Below are 21457 nucleotides of genomic sequence, written 5' to 3'. Positions count from 1 at the left end.
TTTCAGTATTAAAGGCATATTTACGACATGTCCTTTGATTCTAACTTATAGTGTATGTGAAAATCAGATCAAAATCATCAAATAAAAGTTATTTAGTGTGGGATGGGTTATTTATTATTATTTTAAGAGTGTTTTAGATAGTTATTTGAATTCCTTGTTTGGTTCATTAATTAAATGGAATTTAAAGGGGTGCATTAATGCAGTGTCAGTAATCTATTTAAGTTTTGTGATTGAAAAGGCCAGTGAGATAAAATAAAGAAATTTAATTTTATTATATATTTATCATGGCACTAAAAAAATCAAACACATGATAAGACAAACAAGAGATCAGTTTGGCATTTATAAACATATATTTAGATATACAATATGCAGTTATAATAGTTATATAGTTTCATGCTTACATCAAATAACAAGTTTGTCGGGGGAAAAAACAACTAAATCAAAGATTACCATTTGGTTCTATATCTAAAGATTTATAAAATCTCTTTAATCCAATATTTTTTTAATAAATTTCTAATAAGTGAAATGAAATATCAAAAAGTAATTTTAAAAAAAAGTTTTTTTTTGTGAAAGAAATGTAATATTAAAATTGATTCTGTGTTAATTCAAAAAAAGATTAACACTATTTGAAAATACAACAGTTAATGATTAATGAATTTTATTTACTTTATCTTTAAGATTTGTAACAAATTAATATGTGTATCACTTACACTTACACGAAGGTGCTCCAAATGTCACTCCGCAGTAAAGTTAATTTGATTTACTTGTATTTAAGTACTATTAAGGGTAGGACAGTGATGTGGGAAAAAGTTTTCTCTAACATGCAAACAGACTATAAAATAATTCTCGAACGTACTCTATGAGAAAATTGAATAAGATTTTGCATAATGGTGTTATAAGATATTCGTTCAGGAACAGGGATTAAATGATTGTTCAAAATCTCACTGTTTAAATTTTTAAATGAAAATAAAAGTAAGAACGATAGTTCCAGCATGAAAAAAAAAGGTGGCGCTATGTAGAGATGGAGGAAAGTAGAGCACACTAATATGTATGTTGCATCTTGCTCTCTTCATCTGTGTCTACCGTCGCCATTATTCGTTCAAAAAATAATGTCCCAATTTCATAATTTTTTTTACTGTAACGATCATGCTTCGATAAGAAAACGTAGAAATATACCGATACAACAAAGAATTTATAAATCATTGTTCATGAATTTCTTGTCAAAAAAGTAAAATTATAATTTTTTTTTGAAATTTGCAAAGTTTGATAACCACACACGATTTTGATTTTTTTTTAAAATAATAATAACCTGTGATATATGTATATTCCATTACTGTCTAATTATCATCATCGCTTTTAGTAGTTTTAATTGAAAAGTATGTTATTAAGTTCGTAATAAACCTTTATTAATGAATGCTAAAAAACAAATAATGATAAAAATTCAAACATGAATAAATTTTGAAACTTGAAAAGAATTTAATTTTACTTACTTAAAAAACATTGACATTTATGTTATTTAAGCATGATGCAAAATTTAGTTTAAATTGTGTCATAGAGATCATATAAAAAATATATTGCGATGTTAATTAAATAGTCATGATTTAAGTTAAAATGATTAATATAAAATATTTCAAGTCACTTTAATTGCATCAATAAATCAGTTTTTTAATTAAAGAGTCCAAAAACTGCTCATCTCCATACAAAATAAACTGGAGACAATCTGTAGTCAATTTCAATTCATTTAATTTTAAGTATTTTAATTTTAGAATTTAGAGTGAATTCGCCGTAATAAAAATTCAAATTATAAAAAATTTAATTTTATAATATGGATGAAATTCATAGTTAAAAGGTTGATGATTTCGCGATATGGCACACTGCAAAAAAATTTTGGATCAAATTACGGTATAAAGTACCAGCACTTTGGGTGCATCATCCGTAAAATCCATTTTACAGTAAGATATTACCGTAAGATGTAAGATTACCGTTAATTATTACTGTAAAAATTACGGTATATCAGAATTTTTGGTAACATGTTCTTTTAAAAATGGGTTTTACGATCCAGCAGCCTGAGTGTCAGTACTTTTTACCGTAATTTGATTCGGAATTTTTTATAGTGCAAATCTAAATTTGAAAAGAAAATTTGTTTAATTCTGAGAAAAAGAAATGCAAATGTGTTATATATAACATCTATCCAAGTCAAAAAGTTTCAAATTAAACTTTTAAGATTCGCACGACAATTTCACAAGAGCTTTTAAAGTTTATTTGGGCCAATTAACATTAATTTCGTTACAAAAATTTCTGATATTAAAAACAGAAATACAGTATTGGAAGATATAATGGCAATACATTATACACGTGTTAGAATTTCCAAATTCTGATTGGTCTAACACTACAATGTTAACACTTACGATAACGTTGGCACATTTATTAAAGCAACTATTATGCATTTTAAATTAAATTATGAAACAAATAAATCCACAGAATTATTTGTGCTTAACATATAATACATTAGATTTTTTTCTTTTTAATATTTCATTTCTTAATAATGCTACTAGAAATTATTCAGAACAACTAGCATTACATCCTGGCTGCTATTTTGCAGACTAGGAGCAACCAGATGAAGTGATATGATACAATAGTTCTATGATACTAATAATTAAAACAGAATTAATTATCAGCTTAATTATTAGTATCTATAATTCTTGCTCATGATATTGCAACTTCATTTCCATAATTCACAATCTATTACTAATATACACAAATATCGTATACATAACATATGGCGATGCACGAAGAAAAACTAATGTCTATATAGAGTTTATCTATATGCAGTTTTGTTCAAAGTACATCTTTTGTTTATGGTATGGGTTTTAAGTATAGAATACTTTAACCTCATAACACTAAAGTACATAGTACTTTAGCACACTAAAGCATTTATGTTTTTCTAGGTACTTATTTTTCTTATAAGAGTTGCACGTCATTTACATTTTTTTCCGTATTATAAAGTTGGATTAGCACAATTTTTGCTAGTATATTTCCATTTAGCCAACAAGTAGATATTTCACTAATAAAATCTGTAGACAATCTGTAGATAATCAAGTTTGTAGACGACTTGCATATTTAATCTTCCATTCTATAATTTTAATATTTATTTGCTAGACTATTTTGATAAAGTTTTTCACTCAACTTTCTCAGACGAAGATTAAGATCAAATTTTTAACCGTCTTTAGTTTTTCAACTCCTCATGAAAATTTCCTTAACGGTGGTTTATACAATTATGAAATTCGTTCCACGTTTTTAGGAAATATTCTTCATATCTTTAAGTCTATTATTTTCGAGGCTTTTAGACTAATTTGTAGTTTAATATATCCAGTTCGAATTAAAAGGAAATTGCTTGACAATATGATTTCCTCTTCTGCAAAATCCACAGATCTCTTGACCATTTTACAGAAAGTTTCAAAAGTTTGTCCACTTTCTGACCAGAACAAATTTTATTTATTTGAAACACACAAGTGCAAATGAGAACTTTGGTGAAGGACTCTTTATGGAAAATAAATAACATTTCTAGTTATTAAATAAGACGCAAAAAGTAAACAAAGAAACACTGAATTTACACACTGGGCGATAAAATGACTTATTATGTATAAATCTGACGTATATCCATGGTATTTGTGTCCGAAAAAACATAGTTTTAGCAGGAAACAAACTTTTTAATTCGCTAATCACTTTTCAGTATTGTGCTAAAAGGATTTTTGCCTTTTCTTGGGGGGTGCCTAGGAGTAGCTCCTTTGTAATCTGCAAGAAAGTAGGAAATTTTAGTGATAAATAACTTAACAATCCAAAGCATTTAAATATATACATATATATACATATTATTTTATAAACTATCTAAAGAAAAAAGCTTTTTCTCTTATAAACAATTTATAAATTTGGCAAACTTAATTATGAGGAATATTCTTATACATGCATACACTATCAACCAATAAGTATTTGGACACGTGTGATTGAAAAAAAAACTTTATTCATAATCAATAGTTGGTAGAGCCTCCACGTGATGCAATTACAGCGTGAACCCTCCGGTGCATACTTTCCACAAGTCCTTGAGTGACGGCTAGTGGTATTTTCTTCCACTCGGCTTGGAGAAGACATGTAAGTTCCTTCACCAATTTTGGACGGGTAGTACACCCCTTAATTCGGCGATTCAACTCGTCCCAGAGGTTCTCGATAGGGTTCAGGTCTGAGCTCTGGGCAGGTCAGTCCATTCGATTGACCGCATTGGCACCATACCAAGCCTTGGTGACCCTCGCAACGTGACAGCTGGCACTGTTGTCCTGGAAATAACAGGGGTCCACCCCGTGAAACTGCCACAACGTAGGAAGCACATTGTCATCCAAAATAGTGTAGTAGGCATCGGCGTTGAGCTTACCATGAATGGGGACCAAGGGTCCCAATTCATACCAGGAGAAACACCACCAGATCATAATTCCACCTCCGCCGACATATAGTCATTTGCATAGGTGTCCAAATACTTATTGGTAGATAGTGTATAAATGAGACAGGTTTATGTTATGATGAAAACGAAAAAATGAATAGAGTCTTGATAATAAAATATTATTTAACTACAAAAGGTGAGTTTTAAGTTTTGCTCATCTAAGCTTAACATTTATTGAAAACGCATTGAATTTCAATTTCCTCCTTGTAGATGGTAAGGTAGATAGAAATGAAACTTGCTGAATTTCGATTTCGATTGGCAGATGGTAAGGCAGATAGCAATCAAACGCATTGAATTTTGATTTCGTCATGGTAAATGGTAAGGGCAGATTATAATCAAACGCATTGAATATCGATTTGTTCCTGAGAAATATTTATGCAGATAGCAATCAAATGCATTGAATTTCGATTTCCTCTTAATAAATAGTATGGCAGATAGCTATCAAACGCATTGAATCAGATTTCCTCAAGGTAGACGGCACTCTGATTTCACTGTATTTCATTCATCGGTCGATGATCTCATGCTCAGAAACTTCATTAGTGATGCGTTTGATGTTCAAAGAGACAACTAATTGTTTTGATAGAAACAAACAACGAATGTTTATTTTGGAATGTTATTGTGCTCTGAAAATCATTCTTTCACGTCATTGAAGTTTGTAGCTGACTCAATTGGTCAAATCGATCTGTAGCTTACAAGAAAATAATCTGTATGCCCTTCATTTTAGAGGTTGAAATATTAAGGGAAGTTGAAACTAAATTTCAACCTTTCAGACTAAAAGCAAACAAATAAAAAGGAAACTGCTGAGATGAAAATGAAGATCACGATAACTATTTGCATTTCTAATATCAATACGGCAAAGCTTCGCAAAGTCTTCCAAGGTCTGGTAAAACGAGTAAACTAAACTACTATAAACTGAATAAACTAAAGAACGTGAAAAAAAAAGTGTAAAAAATTCCACATTTGAGTTTTTTTCACGTTGTTTAGCTTCATATGTTAGCATGAAGTTAATCCTTTCTTCACTAGCAGGCTTTGGTATCCGGAAAAAGGAACGTCATTTCCAACATTTACTGAAACAACATAAAATTTGTCTGCGTTAAAATAAGCCAACATTTTAATTTATTTCTGTAATGCTTTAATTTTATTTAAATCCTCAATCTGAATTTTGGTCAGCATGACTTTGAACTAACCTTTTGTTATGATATGTAGTGCATTTCATAGTCCCTGTTTCAAGCATATTTTTTAAATCCTTGTTAAAAATAAATAGACATTAAGAGGTAACAAATTCATATATCAGTGAGAGAAACAAAAAGAATTATCAAAGTCTGACGCACATTATCGTGATCGACTGCAGCAATAGTGATGTTATAACCAAAACCCAGATTATTTGTGGGATAAAACATATCACCTCTACATATAAACTGGTTAGTTAACTTTTTCAACCGAAAAGCCTCACAGCAGTCTACATAAACAAACGACTTCTGAAAGCTAAGCGCTTAGTTAGTAATCTGATTCTGATGATAATTTTGTTTAGTTATTGTATAAAAATAATAAAGAAAAATGATTATAATGAATGACTGTAGTAAAGCTTAGTTACTACAGTCAAATGTTCGTACCGTAGTAAAGCATGATTACTACAGTCTAATGTTCGAATGATGTTTACAATTTTAAATCATTAGTCATCAAAGGTTCTATTTGAAGTGAAATTCCTTTAATATAATAATCCTCCATTATTATTAATCTAATAATAAGAGAGGCTATAATATTACCTCTGGTAATGCTGGTGCAGGCAAGCCATTCATCCATGGTTATTTTCTGGTTGTCATTCTCGTCGCAGAAACGAGGAAGATTTCTCCAGCATTTCCTGAGGCGCTTCTTCTGTTTGCTGTCCTTCTGGAATGACCGCCACTCTTTCTTGAAAATTTTCCACTCTCTCTTGTCCAGCACCTAATGACAGATCAGGTCAAAAAAATTCTTCTTCTTCAAACACAAGAACTTAGTTCATTAATAATGTGTCTAGATTTTAAAATATTTTGTGTGTATCTCGCAAGTATGTATTTCCAATAATCGTACGGAGTTGCACTAGGTCAATTAAAAATTTGTCTAGATTTTAAAATATTTTGTGTGTATCTTGCAAGTGTGCATTTCCAATAATCGTACGAAGTTGCACTAGGTCAATTAATAATTTGTCTAGGTTTTAAAATATTTTGTGTGTATCTTGCAAGTGTGCATTTCCAATAATCGTACGGAGTTGCACTAGGTCAATTAATAATTTGTCTATATTTTAAAATATTTTGTGTGTATCTTGCAAGTATGTATTTCCAATAATCGTACGGAGTTGCACTAGGTCAATTAATAATTTGTCTAGATTTAAAAATATTTTGTGCGTATCTTGCAAGTATGCATTTCCAATAATCGTACAGAGTTGCACTAGGTCAATTAATAATTTGTCTAGATTTTAAAATATTTTGTGCGTATCTTGCAAGTATGTATTTCCAATAATCGTACGGAGTTGCACTAGGTCAATTAATAATTTGTTTAGATTTTAAAATATTTTGAGCGTATCTTGCAAGTATGTATTTCCAATAATCGTACGGAGTTGCACTAGGTCAATTAATAATTTTTTCTAGATTTTAAAATATTTTGTGTGTATCTTGCAAGTATGTATTTCCAATAATCGTACGGAGTTGCACTAGGTCAATTAATAATTTGTCTAGATTTTAAAATATTTTGTGTGCATCTTGCAAGTATGCATTTCCAATAATCGTACGAAGTTGCTCAGTTTTGAAAAAATTGTTAATTGATTATTGAATTCGAAGCATCTGTATATCCCTAAAACTCTACCAGGATTATTTTACACTGAACATGTTCTCGATGTCATCGACGTGATCCGATTTTGTTAATTGATAAAAAATTACCTGTTCCCCTATCTAATTTAATAAACATATCTATTTGACGATATTTAAAATTTAAAGCTTTTTTCTCTGATTTTTTTTCCGTCTCTTTGATGCAGACTTTTTATTAAACATATTTTTCATACTTCGTTCATTTTGTTCAATAATTTAAGTCGAAATAAATGAAAAATATTATATTTATCATTTTAGTCATTTATGGTTAGGAAATATAGCATGAAACACCGGCGTCTTTTTTCTGGGTTAATGGTAAAATCTTCCAAACACTGCTCACTTCCAAACAATAATGTCTAAAATTTACACTTTTCTAAATCTAAGATAAACAGTTACTCATCACTTAAACTTCTTTGATTTACAAAATAAATTATCGATAAAATTTTAAATATAAATAAAAAATAATAATTTCTTTATTTTTTTAATTATTTTTTTGCATTTTATGTTTTAGTACAAATCTAAAATTTTATAATCTAACAGATTTTTTAGATTGTTCTTTATAATTAAAAAATACCCAAACATAATTTTGCATGTAATTAGAGCGCCAGAAAAGAATATATAAAAGGGACACCGGTTTCCCATATGCCTCAAAGGGTTAAAATGAGAGTAATGTATAAAATGTTAGCCACCTAAGAATTAATGTTCTAAAGATAAGAGTTTTAATACTTTTAATGTTCTAAAGATAAGAGTTAATTAGTTAGAAATAAATGAAGTGCTTGTACACAGTTCAGATAAATTCCACCTTCACGCAAACTGGACATTTCCTAAAAATTTAGAATTAAAGAATAATTCTTTGAATAACAACAGTACAGCGCTATAAAAGTATCTAGAAATGAAAAGACAATCAATTTCTATTTCTATTATATTAATGGATTTTGAAGTTAAGTATCACTTTAATCAGTGTAATTTTAATTTTATCTAATATTTTATATAAATATTTAAGTTTTTAAAAAATTAGGCAATTAAGAACTTTTTAATACTTAATTGTTTTATTTGTTAGGAATTATAAATTTAAATAGTGTTTTTACCGAGTATTATTTATTCAATTTAACTAATTTTATAATGTATGAAAATAAATATATTTTTTATCCTTCTAATATGCTCTTACATATCTTTAATTTTAAATAAATGAAGTGCATTGTTTATTTAAAAGTACAAGGTGAGTGAAATTATTTATAATTTCATTAACCGTTTATTTAATGGTGTCGCTTATTTAATGGTAAATGTGTTAATCTAATAAACCATTAATAATAAATAAACCATTTCGAATACGAGTAGATTAATGCTAAAATAACAAATATGAGGAGATAAAATACATTGGCGTATAAAAAACTGATGCGAAGCACATGGATATTTATTATAACACCATATTTAAATAAAATAAAAAGGAGTTCTTTCTCATCAGGTAGTTAAAAATGACATCAAGAAATATAACATGCAGCGAAGATTGTTTTTAATGTCACTTGTTAATCTGAGTTTGATTGTTTTGACAACTTGGCCATTTTTATAAACAACGACAATATTGTAAGGAAAAGTGCTGATTTTTTTTCCGACCCCCCCCCCTTTGCTTCCTCTCTCCCCTATCCTTATAGTTTCTTTGTCCTTTTATCACTCCTGTGTTGATTCAACTTTTCTCTCATTCATTCTCATACCATTCAGCTTATTATCATAATCATAATTTTAATCATAATTATCATTATCATAATTTTTAACTGCCTGATGAAGGAAAGCTCATTCTTTGAGAAACGTGTTGCAGTAATATGCTTTAAAGGGTGCCTTGAAAATTTTTATAATTATTCATTGGAAAAAATACAATTTTGTTTCTTACCGAGTTGTTGTTTACATCGATGGAAGCAAACTTCCATCTTGCACCTTTTTCAGGAGTGGGTGTATCAATACTGAAAAAAATGAAACAAACAAAGAAGTTTTAGGCTTAAGGATATAATTTCATTAAAAAAAAATTACAAATGATTTGACGAGAAATTAAAAACCTTAAGACATTTATATCACTGAAAACTTAATAAAATTATTTATATGAATTAAATTTAAAGGTTAAATTTCTGTTTCATAAAATAGAGTAAACATTACGTATTTCAGAGGTTAAATATTTTGGAATGTAGAACGTTTTATTACTATTATTATTGGGCATATAGTGACAGTTTATTGAGCAAAGAGTTATCAAAAAGTCAATGTTTATAATTAATCTTAAAATATAAAGGCAATTTTTAAAAAAAAATCTGTGCAATGGTGTACTTTTTCAACTGTTAAATTTTGTAACTTAGATTTGTTTTGTTAAATTATAGAAACAAAATATATTAAAAATATGTTGTTTTTAAAACAAAATTTCACAACGATGCGCCCTTTTCTTTTATAATTATAATATATAATGATAGATTCTCTACATTTTAGAAAGAATTTCCCTTTGAATCATGTGAGGAATAGTACTTTTCCCTACGAATTCTAGCTGGAATGCACTATTAAACACTGTAAGAAATTTCTCAGAACAAAATGGTTAAATAACAATTTATTTAATTGCTATTTTACCGTATTCAAACAAAACAGTCAACCATGAAAAAAAAAACGGTATTCAAACGGTTAATTGTTTGAAAAATGTTTATTAACTGTCTTCACCTAATACAGTTAAACAACCAGAATTTTATCGCACTAACTAGACACTTAATGAAGTCACTTAGCTCCCTGCTAATGGGTGCGTATTATAGCCGAGTGGATTAATCTGTGAATCTCATGACCACTAGAACGTGGCTCAAATACCAGCGTTGACACCACAATATTTCCTCCATTCCTTGCACTCCCCAATTTGTGACCCTAGGCTGTTAGAATACGATATTCTCATTCACGTATAGATAACAGCACTATAAAGCTGCTAAACTATCTCCAATGTCCTGTTTTACTTCTTTTTTAGGGTTTTGAAACCATGCTAGTTGTAAACGGTTAAAAACCATCTAATTTTGTATTCAGGGTTTTTTAACCATACTAGTTGTAAACGGTTTTAAGGTAGAAAATGTTCTTGACCATAAACTTTATGGTTAATTGGATGGACAGACTGCTGCCGGTTATTTTATTATATAATATTAGAAGGAAAATTTTAATAGTGTAGTATTTTTCCGACAAGTTCTAGCTGGAATGCACTATTAAACCACCACAAATTTTGAAGCCTTATGTATTCTACAATTGTAAAATTTCAGTGAAACTTTAATATGGTGATAAATTGAACCACATACTAAAGCAAATTAGGCCATTTTAAACTTGATTTGATGCTATGGTACAATTTAATATTACGTATGGGTTATATATACTGATAATATGGTTCAACGCCGAACGTATTTTTGAGGTTGTAGAAATTTTTTAGTTATCTGTCCTTCTCTTTAATTGAAATATCTCTTTCATTTCGATATGTGAGTATAGAAATATTTTTTTTTTTAAAGTTCCAACACAATAAATACTTTGTAATAAATGGATATAAGAAACAAAACACAATCCTACCTCAGTGACTTGTTAGCAGCATCCTCTTGCATTTCTTTTATAAAAGATTGAACCAGTTCGTCCAGAAATTCTTGTTTCTTATGAACTGGGCATCCTAAAACAAAATGATAAAAACGAAATGTATATATGTACGGAGTTGCACTAGGTCAATTAAAAATTTGTCTAGATTTTAAAATATTTTGTGTGTATCTTGCAAGTNGAATAAAACAAAGAAAAATTATAGACATATGAGAAGAAAAAAAAAAGGGGGGGGGGGAATGATAAGTTAAAAAATAACAAACAACAGTTTATAAAATATAAAAAAAATAAAAAATTTCTTTTTTTTTTCTTCTTTTTTTTTCTCCTTACGCTATGGGCGGTTACCTATTATGACCTGTTAGAAGCACACGAAGAAACATTTCTTAATAGGATAATAGGAAAGCGTCCCTAGCGGCCTACGACGACATTTCTGGACATGGGTTCCCATGCCATTTTAATCTTGATGATGTGCTCTAACTTCCGTTGAAAACTATTGCAACAATTACGTTACCCCCTGTTATGTATAACGTTTTTAAGCTTGTACATTTCGAGAAAAATTAAACTATAAATGACATTTAAAAAATTTTAACTTTTGGACTATTACTAATTTTAGATTTGAAATCCCATCGAGCATTCATATAAATGCAACAAAAAATTTTCTCCCCTACGATGTTTTTACATATTTTTCTATACATTTTTTAAATTTATTCTATGGATTTATGCATTTTATTTAATAATTAACACATTTCAAATGTTATTACGATTTTATTTCATGTAGGGTAGAGAATTTTATTTAATGCAGGGTATTTCATAGGTTCTTCTAATCAACTGATATATTTTTTTAAACAATTTGTAAAAGCTAGTATAAGTTATTATATATATCTATGAAAGTGTATTTTTCAGGAGAAAAAACACTTTAATACAGATAGTGGAATAAAAGTCAATTGTAAAATAATGTGATAATAACAATATTAAAATTTTCTGTTAAAAACAATGTGCAAAAGAAAATAATAATGTCGCTGTAGATGGCTTTTATCAAAATATATTCTAATAATACTTCTTACATTATATACGTTAATTTCATTATAGATAGCATGTGAAAAGTAACTCTTTTTATAAAACTATGAGCTGCTGTCATTAGTACTATCTGCAGTTTTTAATTTCATTGGTAAACTAATTTTAATTTAGGTTCTAAATAACACTCTTTGTGAACTAAAAAAAAAGCTTTAAAAGTATTTGTATGTCCATCAATTTATTAAACTTTAATAACTAACATTGATGAAATCATATGAAATACACTTATTAATAATTATGGAAGTATGCATACTTTTAGGAAATGTGTATTTTGTAATTTAAACGTATACCCTAACGAAGTTCGTGAAAACAAACCGGCACTCAGGGTGTCTGTACTTTTTATCGCAAAATCCATTTTTGCCGGAACATGCCACAGAACAAAAAAATTTTTATGCCGTAATTTTTACGGTAATAATTTCCATAAAATCACTGAATCACTTTAAATAAATATTACTGTGAAAATTACGGTATAATATTTTACTCTAAAAATGGATTTTACGGATGGGGTTCCCAAAGTACTTCATATCGTAATTTGATCTAGAATTTTTTACAGTGGCTAATATTCTATACATAATTGGTTATAGTCTATTCGGAAAATGTCAATATAAATAATAACCAAGGTCAAGTTCATAAATCTGTAGATGAAAAAGCTAGTCAAAACAAGCGAGACAAATTACCGTTTTTTATCATTTATTTTTAATTTTTTTTATTATATATAGACATGCCCATAACAAAAATGTGAAAAGGAACGAGAATGTTAATCTTTTCAAACTTAAAGATCAAACAGAACAAAAAGATTGTAATACCCTGTGTTATCTACTGTTTCAAATTTTGCGACAGGTTTTTCCGCTGCATTTAATGAAATTTATGACTTAATTCTTTATGCTAAGCGGCAGTAATTAGTAAACTGTCATCAAGGTCATGGCTCTAAATATAACTATAAATATTGCATTTCAAAAATTAATTTATCATCCCTTGCCATCAGAGGTATTCATTTTTAAATACAATTAAAAGCTATTAATTTTCATTACCCCATAATTATATCAGCGTGCGCTTTATATTTAAATTTATTTCTCAATCAGAGTTATAAATTATGAATATAATTTTCTCTCAATTTCGGATTTACAAGCTATTTCTTTCATTTGTTTTCTAACTATTTTTTTTCAAGCAATGCTAGAGTGGCGTCATTATCCAGACAGAAAAGTTAAGCAGTTCCATCGGTAAAGCAATGACAATCATTATTATTTTTGTTTATATTTATTTCTGTCCCAACAAATGTTATATCTTTCGCCTGCAATATTTGTAGCTATTTTCTAACGGTAGACAATATGCATATAATTTTCTCTCAATTTCGGATTTACAAGCTATTTCTTTAATTTGTTTTCTAACTATTTTTTTCAAGCAATGCTAGAGTGGTGCCATTATCCAGACAGAAGAGTTAAGCAGTTCCATCGGTAAAGCAATTACAATCAATATTATTCTTGTTTATATTTAATTCTGTTCCAACAAATGTTATATCTTTCGCCTGCAATATTTGTAGCCATTTTCGGACGGTAGACAATATGCATATAATTTTCTCTCAATTTCAGACTTACAAACTACTTCTTTAATTTGTTTTCTAACTATTTTTTTCCAAGCAATGTTAGAGTGGCGTCATTTTCCAGACAGAAGAGTTAAACAGTTCCATCGGTAAAGCAATTACAATCATTATTATTTTTGTTTATATTTATTTCTGTCCCAACAAATGTTATATCTTTCACCTACAGTATTTGCAGCTATTTTCGAACGGTAGACTATATGCTATTATTCAAAGATTTTTCATTGAATTTATTTGTATTTCAGAACTTGGCGAAATAATTATGTTACAATATAAAAAACCGTTGACTTTGTTGTATTATCTTAATATTATATTCCGAAATTATACTTTTTCTTAAACAAATACACACTACAAATAAATGAAATAAATAGTGAAAATCACAACTATACACGGACTTTTTTTTTAATTTTATGTATATAAACGAGTCTATGTCAAATAATTAGTTAATATTGATTTTCACAAAGTAGTTGCAAATCTTAATGGTTCAAAGTGTTTATTCTGATATATTCTCGTGTTTATTCTTAGCGTCAAAGTGTTTATTCTTAGCACTGACTATTATTAAGCTGCAAAACATAAAGTTACATAAAGTAGTCTACATAAAGATACTTCTTTTTCGGCATTTTTGTATTCTTGTCCATCAAATTAGCCGTAACCGTAAGGTAGCCGTAATCTGGAAAATGTGGTCCCGATAGTTTAGCAGTAGAGAAGTCGGTGATCGTAAGTTTGGAACGCTTTTTGTTAATTTTATTATTTGCATATTTTTAAGCAAATATTATTTGCATATTTTTAAGCAAATATTATTTGCATATTTTTAAAAATTTTTAAGCAAATTTGTGCACACAGTCTTAAAATTCGTTTAAACACAGGTGAGATAATTCCCCGCCAAAAATAACTTATAATAATTATTTATTTTATTTCATTAGTTTTTTTATTTATATTATGTATTTCTTTTCAGTCTTTTTTTTAATGCAAAAATCGTACATTAAACTAACTTTGAACTTTCATCGAAAATTTTTCTGGTCATCGACATAGTGTTTTTTAAATTTTTTTTTAATCAATAATTCTCTCAAAAATGTGTTAAAACAAATACATTTAAATTGCCAAGAAATCTTAAAAATCTTGCAAATGTTACTTGTCATTGTCTCTTAATAAGCTCTTCAATTTACATTAAACATAATTAGACTGTATCATTCATATAAATAACTCTTGGTATTTCCGATCAGAATAAATTCTTACATTTATGAACTTTTTTAAAATATATAAATACTTATTTAAATACACTAGTTTAAATTTAATCTTCAATAAAATTTTTAGTAATTGTTTAACTGAAAAATTTTCCCCCTAAATTTAAATTCAATGATTTAAAAAATAAGAAATTAATCATGGTAATTAGTTTTACAATTTAATGACTCACAATTTTTTTACTCCAGGAACTTGTGGGTCTCTTATTGGTTTATTCGGTATATTTGTCATCTTTTTATGAGTTTTGGGAATGAACAATAAATAATGCTAAAGTAAATAAAAGTGTTTAGTATCTTTTTAAATTCATTATAATTTTTATACTCTGTTTTTGCTGAATATAATTATTATAAAACAACACGTTAATTAAGAAATTCATCTGAGAATAGAGTATGTATTACCCAATAGCAAAACTATTGACAATGATGGTATGAAGTGATATCTATTAATGATAAATATGACAAACTAATTTTTGAACTTTAATAATGACAAAAAAAAAAAAAAAAAAAAAAAAAAAAAAAAAAAAAAAAAAAANAAAAAAAAAAAAAAAAAAAAAAAAAAAAAAAAAAAAAACATTGGTCACCAACGCACTTTAATTTAAAACATGTTAACATCTATATAGTCAGTAAAGCTAATAATAAAAAACAACTAGTTTAGTTATGACACTAAACTCAAGTAATGTCAATGTGTTTAAAAAAAAATACTATACTAGACACCCCCCTCCCTGAAATAACTTTAAATATAGCATTTAACACAGTTAAATTTATTACATCAACACTATTTACTGTTCAACCATACTATCCCAGTAAAATAACACTTCCAGTAAGATAAAATTTTTGAAAATAATTTGAGCAAATTTTATTTTTCAATTTTTTCCCCATCAATTAAGCGCGAATGTTGGAAAATAGCAAAGCTAAAAAATTGCCAAGTTATGGCTCTAGCTTAAAACCATAAAGAATAATAACAAGAAAACGAAATTCCATAAATGTTTTTGTAAGGAGCTAACAGGCACATTTGAAGAAAAAAAATAATAATAAAGAGTCATTTATTTTTAATTCCTTAAAGCAAGAAGACATGGAAGCTAAACAGCGATCGAAATTCCATCATCACGGACATCGCCTGCCCCTTTAGGCGCCACTGTCTAACAGGCTTGTCATGCAATCATAAACCCAACTTTCAATCCCCTCATTTCATATTTTTGTTTTGTTTCTAAGAATTAAGAAGTCTATGAAGATATTAAAAAATAATGTTGCATGGAGTATATTTAAAGCAGTGGGGGGCATCCATCGGTTGACGAAAGGCGCCGGACAGTCCCCTTTTTTAGATGTCCCGAAAAGCCGCTATCCTCTCTTAATAACAAAAACCAGTTTATACATATTATCCAAAGATATATGAATATGTTTGAAAGTAATGCTCTGATGCATAAATGCTTGAGATAGGTGGAGAGGAAGAATGTGAGCGCAGAAAAAAGATGCTAATGACTCGCCAATGTCTTGGATTCATTTAGGATAACGTTTACTAAAAGCTAAATTGACAAGGGACCCAGAATAAATTTGATTTGTAATTTAAATAATTTAAGATTTTAAATAAAGAATGAAAATCAGATAAATTTATTTAATTATTATTTATTTATTTATTTTATAATCACAGCAAATGTTATTAGCGATTAACTAATATAAATGGGAAATAAAAATGTCACTTGATAATAAGGAAAACAGAGAAACCTTAACGCATAATTCTTATATTATCATCTTGTTTTTGTACTTAGACAAAATGATTATTTGATTCGAATTTTTAAAAAAGTAAGTAAATAAAACATTATTAAGATATCTGACTGTGTAAAACGCGGCGATGTCGAAGAAAAATTTTCGATTTTATTATTCTTATCCATATTTAAACATTAATTCATTAGCTTTTCAAAACCCTTTAGAATTTTTACTTTCAATTTTTAAGAAATTATAGTAGTTTTTACGCATACTAACGGAGGAAACCGGAAATATGAAAATAAAACTAAAATATTTTTTTAATTTTGCTTTGAGTATTTGAACCCTAATTTATTTGAATAAATTATATATTTAAGACAAATAAAACTCTTTATCAGAAATTTATTTTCGAATTATTAAAATTTTTTTTGTCAGAATTTTCATGAATTTTAAATACATTTTTTGAAGAATGTTAATTTTGTGAGAATTTCTTTACGCTAACACACATTACAAAAAAATTTTATTATAGAATTCTTAGAAATTTTAAATGTAGATTTTGTATAATGCTAGCTTTTGTATAATTTTTATTTTATACACTCTTTAGGTAAGAATATTTAGAATTTTTCTCTAAAAAATTTATATTAAACAATGTGTTTAATTCTTTTTTATTGTTTTTTTGAAAAAAATTATTTTTAAGATTTTAATTCAAACAGGTAAACACATTATTGATCGAGAAAAAAAAATCTTAATTAAAAAACATTTCTTAATTCAGCGAATCTTCCTTTTGTGTGAGTTTCACAAGTTATTGAAAACATGTTTAACTGAAAGTATTTAATAACAAAAAGATATGATGTAAGCTGTACTATGGTTGATTCCAATTTGAACTAGTTAGTAGAAAACTGTGCAGAGCGCCATTTATGAGAAATACAATCCATATGCTCAATGATTCGTCTTAATTGAAGATCATATTGCTAGAGACAAACAACGTCAAGGACAAAATTAAAGATAAAGATAACTTTCATGTAAATAACGTTAATTTACAACTAATTAAAGATAACGTTAATTTAAGACTAATTAAAGATTTCGTTAATTTACAACTAATTAAAGACAACGGTAATTTACAGTCAGTGATCATATATTTTATAAGAAAAAATTTACAAGTAGACTTTATTTTTATGGTCTTGGTATAACTTTACGGGTATAATTTCAATTCTACGATCAATGACTGAAAACTTTTTTGTCGTTCAGTGACCGTATTCTAGTGGTGAAATTCTTTAGTAAGTACCAATGCCAAGGAATGTAAATTAAAATTAATCCCCCCAATTCTGATTCTTATTGATTATTACATCTCTAATTCTTCCAACTAGTGAATTTAATTCAGCAATGAATTAAAATCTTTTAATATTTTCGATATGTTTTGAATTACAGAGTAGTTAAAAAAAGTTATTTCGCTAGCTTATCAATAATAAAATTTACGAAACATATTTGAACAAGATTCGAAAAATCCAGTAATAGGCTTAAAAACATCTAAAATATGAATTAAACTAACTTCGCATCAAACTCATTTCTTAGTTTATTGATTTTGCAATTTGCTGTACTTGGTTGCACAAAAATAAATTTTGTCTTCACGTTAATTTCATGAATGTATAAAAAATGTTCTGGGACTTGGAAGTTAAATTTATTTTTTGGTTCGGAAAACCATTAAACTTTGACATTTCTATGCAGTGGATATCGATTTATTTAGATTTCTGAAAACTAAAGTAATTTCAAGTTATCTATGCTTATTTTTGGTTGTACGAGATTGATTTACAGCTTTTGATACAATAAATTTAAAATTCTTTTCATTTTAAAATTTGGTTCTTTTTTCTAGGATAAAAGACATTGCCATTTAATGGGAACCATATAAAGGGAATGGGAAGGAGGATATAATGAGAGCCTTTTGTGGTCTTAAAAATGAACCAAGTTTAGGAATTTGCTTCGCCAAAAATATTAAAAATGTTGATACATGCCTTAAAAATAAAAGGCAATAATTAAAAATATTATTAAGAATTTTTGCAGAAGTTAATTTGTATATTCGTTCAGAATTATCATTTACATAGCTACGAAAATTAGTAAGGAATTTTGAAGTGTATCTAACAAAAATATTCCTTTTCGGTAAAATAGAGACTACATTTTAAATCAAAATATCAATAAAAGTAAAGATGAGTAAGTGATTCCTTTGAATCTCGTTTAAGAGAAAAATGAGATATCGAAGATCATAATCCTAAATAGGTGATTTTGCGGATTTTCAGTTCGTTCAAAGAAAGATATTCGAATTTATTTATAACAACAAGATTTTAATGGAAAACACTACTACATTTTAACATCATAGAATTAATTTTAATAACGTGGTTGAAGTTTCAAGTAAAACAGTTGACAGCAGTCTCTAGTTCTAATAAAATTTAATAGAATCGGATATTTGTAAATTTATTGAAAGTTCAGTTTTACTTTGGAAGCGCTACCTACGCCTTCTACAGATTTTACCGACAAACAAGTTCTTTCTTCAATCATAGAAAGTTTAAGAAAAAAATTCACTTTAATTGATTTTATTCTCGACCGTGCTTCGTGTTCTCAACGGTAGGGGGCAGTATTTGCAGAGGTTGTTTCAACTTCCGGTAGGAGATTCACTTGTATTGAAATCTATTTGTTTTATTTATTTATTTACACCATCTTTTCACACTTAGATTTTAATATAACTATTTGTTTTCGAAGGCGAGAAATGTTTTTGCAAGTGGCGGCAGTTGTTCAGCTTTTGGTGCACTATAAGTCGAAGTACTAATTTGTTATCTGAAATTAAGATGTTTACATGCTCTTAAGACCCATCGAGCAGAATTCAATGAAGTAATGCGTTAACCCCTTAACAATCGGTCAATTTTCAAGAAAACGGTCATAAAAGTGCTTATTTATTTTTTTTTGTCCTTGAAAATTATATAGAAATATGTGTATGAACAATACATATATTCCTTTTTAATTTTTGATTTGTTTTTACCTTAAAATTTTAAAATATTTAATTTTTAGAAATAGGCAACATTCAGGGTTACTTTTAATTAATGTTGGCTTTCCAGCAAGCAAGGAAAATTTAAAAAATATGTGTTTTAAACATTAAAAAAGATTTTTATTGAACTTACGTATAATATAAATAAAGATTAGTAATTTTTTCATTTCTGATAAATTTCAAAGCATGAAATACACAGGCCAACGTCTCAATCTGGACAGTAATTCCATGTTTCCTTCTTACATCTCTTATTGTTTTCATCTCTTCTGGAGAACTATTTACAATTACCTTAAAAATATCCTGGTACTGCCATCTGGTGTGTAAAATGAGAAATAAAATGTTTTCCAGACAAAAGAAATTAATTAGTTTTGTTCTTATTGGCACGTTACTACTGAACACTCCAACCCGGAAATATCACGGGAGTGAGAAATAGAGGGCGAAACCTCACCCCGTCATTTTCACGGGAGCGAGAAGGAAGGGGTTAAAGAATAAGANATCTGGTGTGTAAAATGAGAAATAAAATGTTTTCCAGACAAAAGGAATGAATTAGTTTTGTTCTTATTGCATGTTACTACTGAACACTCCAGCCCGGAAATATCACGGGAGCGAGAAATAGAGGGCAAAACCTCACCCCGTCATTTTCACGGGAGCGAGAAGGGAGGGGTTAAAGAGGAAGAACTGGGGATAAAAAGAAATAGTCATGTTCTGTTAGGACGTCTACGGAGGGCAGCAAGACGCACTCTAGGGTTTGTTTGCTTTTCCATGGTAAATAGTGAATATTAAAGGCTTTAAAAAATATATTTTATTCGGTTTTAACTTAAACTTAAAAATTAATGACAATTTTTGACATTCGGAAATATTTAGATTTTTCTAAAAAGATAATAATTGTTTAAAAGAATGTTTTCCTTTTGCGTTTTCTTTTTTTTTGGAAAAATTCAAGAAAGCTTAATTTGGAGCCAATTTTTACTAATCAACGGATTTAAACGACGAACTTTTGCCATAAAAATTCTAATATTTCTGATTGATTACTTAAAAATCAAAATTATTGTCATTTTAATTGTAACAGGAAAAAGCATTTCAGAACAGTTATTTTTTTCAGACCAATAGCTTTTCAAACATTAAAATAAATAATAAAAAAAATAATCAATCCAAACTCTGATCGAATGTTGTTTTTTAGATTTAAATACATGAGAAAAAGATGACAATTATTCAAATTCCGGAACAATGTGAATCAAAACATTTTCCCAGTTGTTTATTTTTAGTATTTTTTCCCTTATGATTGAATTTTAAATTCAATGTACAGAAGGACTTTAATTATCCACACCTCTTTTATTCGAATACTTCCGTTAGTCAAAATTAATTCCGATGCGGTTTTTTTTCCTTCTTTTTTTGTCAGTTTTGTAAGGGTACACTCATTTTTTCCCCTTTTCTTAACATAAAAAATGTCTTATCATAATTTAGCTATATTCGTGTTCTTTAAAAAATGATTGAAATACAAATTTACCGCAATTACGCAAATATTTCAATTATCTGGTGTGGTGCCTACACTGTAAAAAAATTCCGGATCAAATCACGGTAAAAAGAATTGGTACCCTGAGTGCAGCATCCGTAAAATCCATTTTTACCGTAAAATTTCATACTATAATTTTTACAGTAATATTTATTTAATTAAGGTGATTCAATGGTTTTACGGAAAAATATTACTACTATAAAAATAATGGTATACCAGATTTTTCGTTTTGTGAAATTTTGCGATAAAAGCAAATTTTATGGTAAAAAGTAGCTGTACTCAGGGTGACAGTAATTTTTACCACAGTTTGATCCAGAATTTTTCACAGTGTATCTCGATTACTACGGATGGTCGAAGTCCTACGGTACAGTTTATTAGATATT

The 21457-nt window shown here is 28.1% G+C and overlaps 1 protein-coding gene across 4 annotated transcripts in view; it reads right to left on the bottom strand.

Moving 5' to 3' along the window:
* Window positions 1-248: 248 nt before the first annotated feature.
* LOC107453771 (SPARC-related modular calcium-binding protein 1) overlaps window positions 249-21457 on the bottom strand; it is a 121997-nt gene continuing 100788 nt past the window's right edge. For all 4 annotated transcript variants that reach the window (XM_043040473.2, XM_043040474.2, XM_071179428.1 and 1 more), the window contains 4 exons: window positions 10900-10993; window positions 9224-9293; window positions 6259-6436; window positions 249-3795 (listed from right to left, as the gene is read on the bottom strand). In XM_043040473.2, coding sequence (XP_042896407.1) covers window positions 3719-3795; window positions 6259-6436; window positions 9224-9293; window positions 10900-10993 — 419 coding nt within the window. In that variant the 3' untranslated portion in view covers window positions 249-3718. The remainder of the gene's footprint in view (window positions 3796-6258; window positions 6437-9223; window positions 9294-10899; window positions 10994-21457) is intronic.

Source organism: Parasteatoda tepidariorum, chromosome 1 (assembly GCF_043381705.1).
Source record: "Parasteatoda tepidariorum isolate YZ-2023 chromosome 1, CAS_Ptep_4.0, whole genome shotgun sequence".
NCBI classification, from domain to species: domain Eukaryota; kingdom Metazoa; phylum Arthropoda; class Arachnida; order Araneae; family Theridiidae; genus Parasteatoda; species Parasteatoda tepidariorum.
This window is presented reverse-complemented; position numbering and strand designations above follow the sequence as displayed.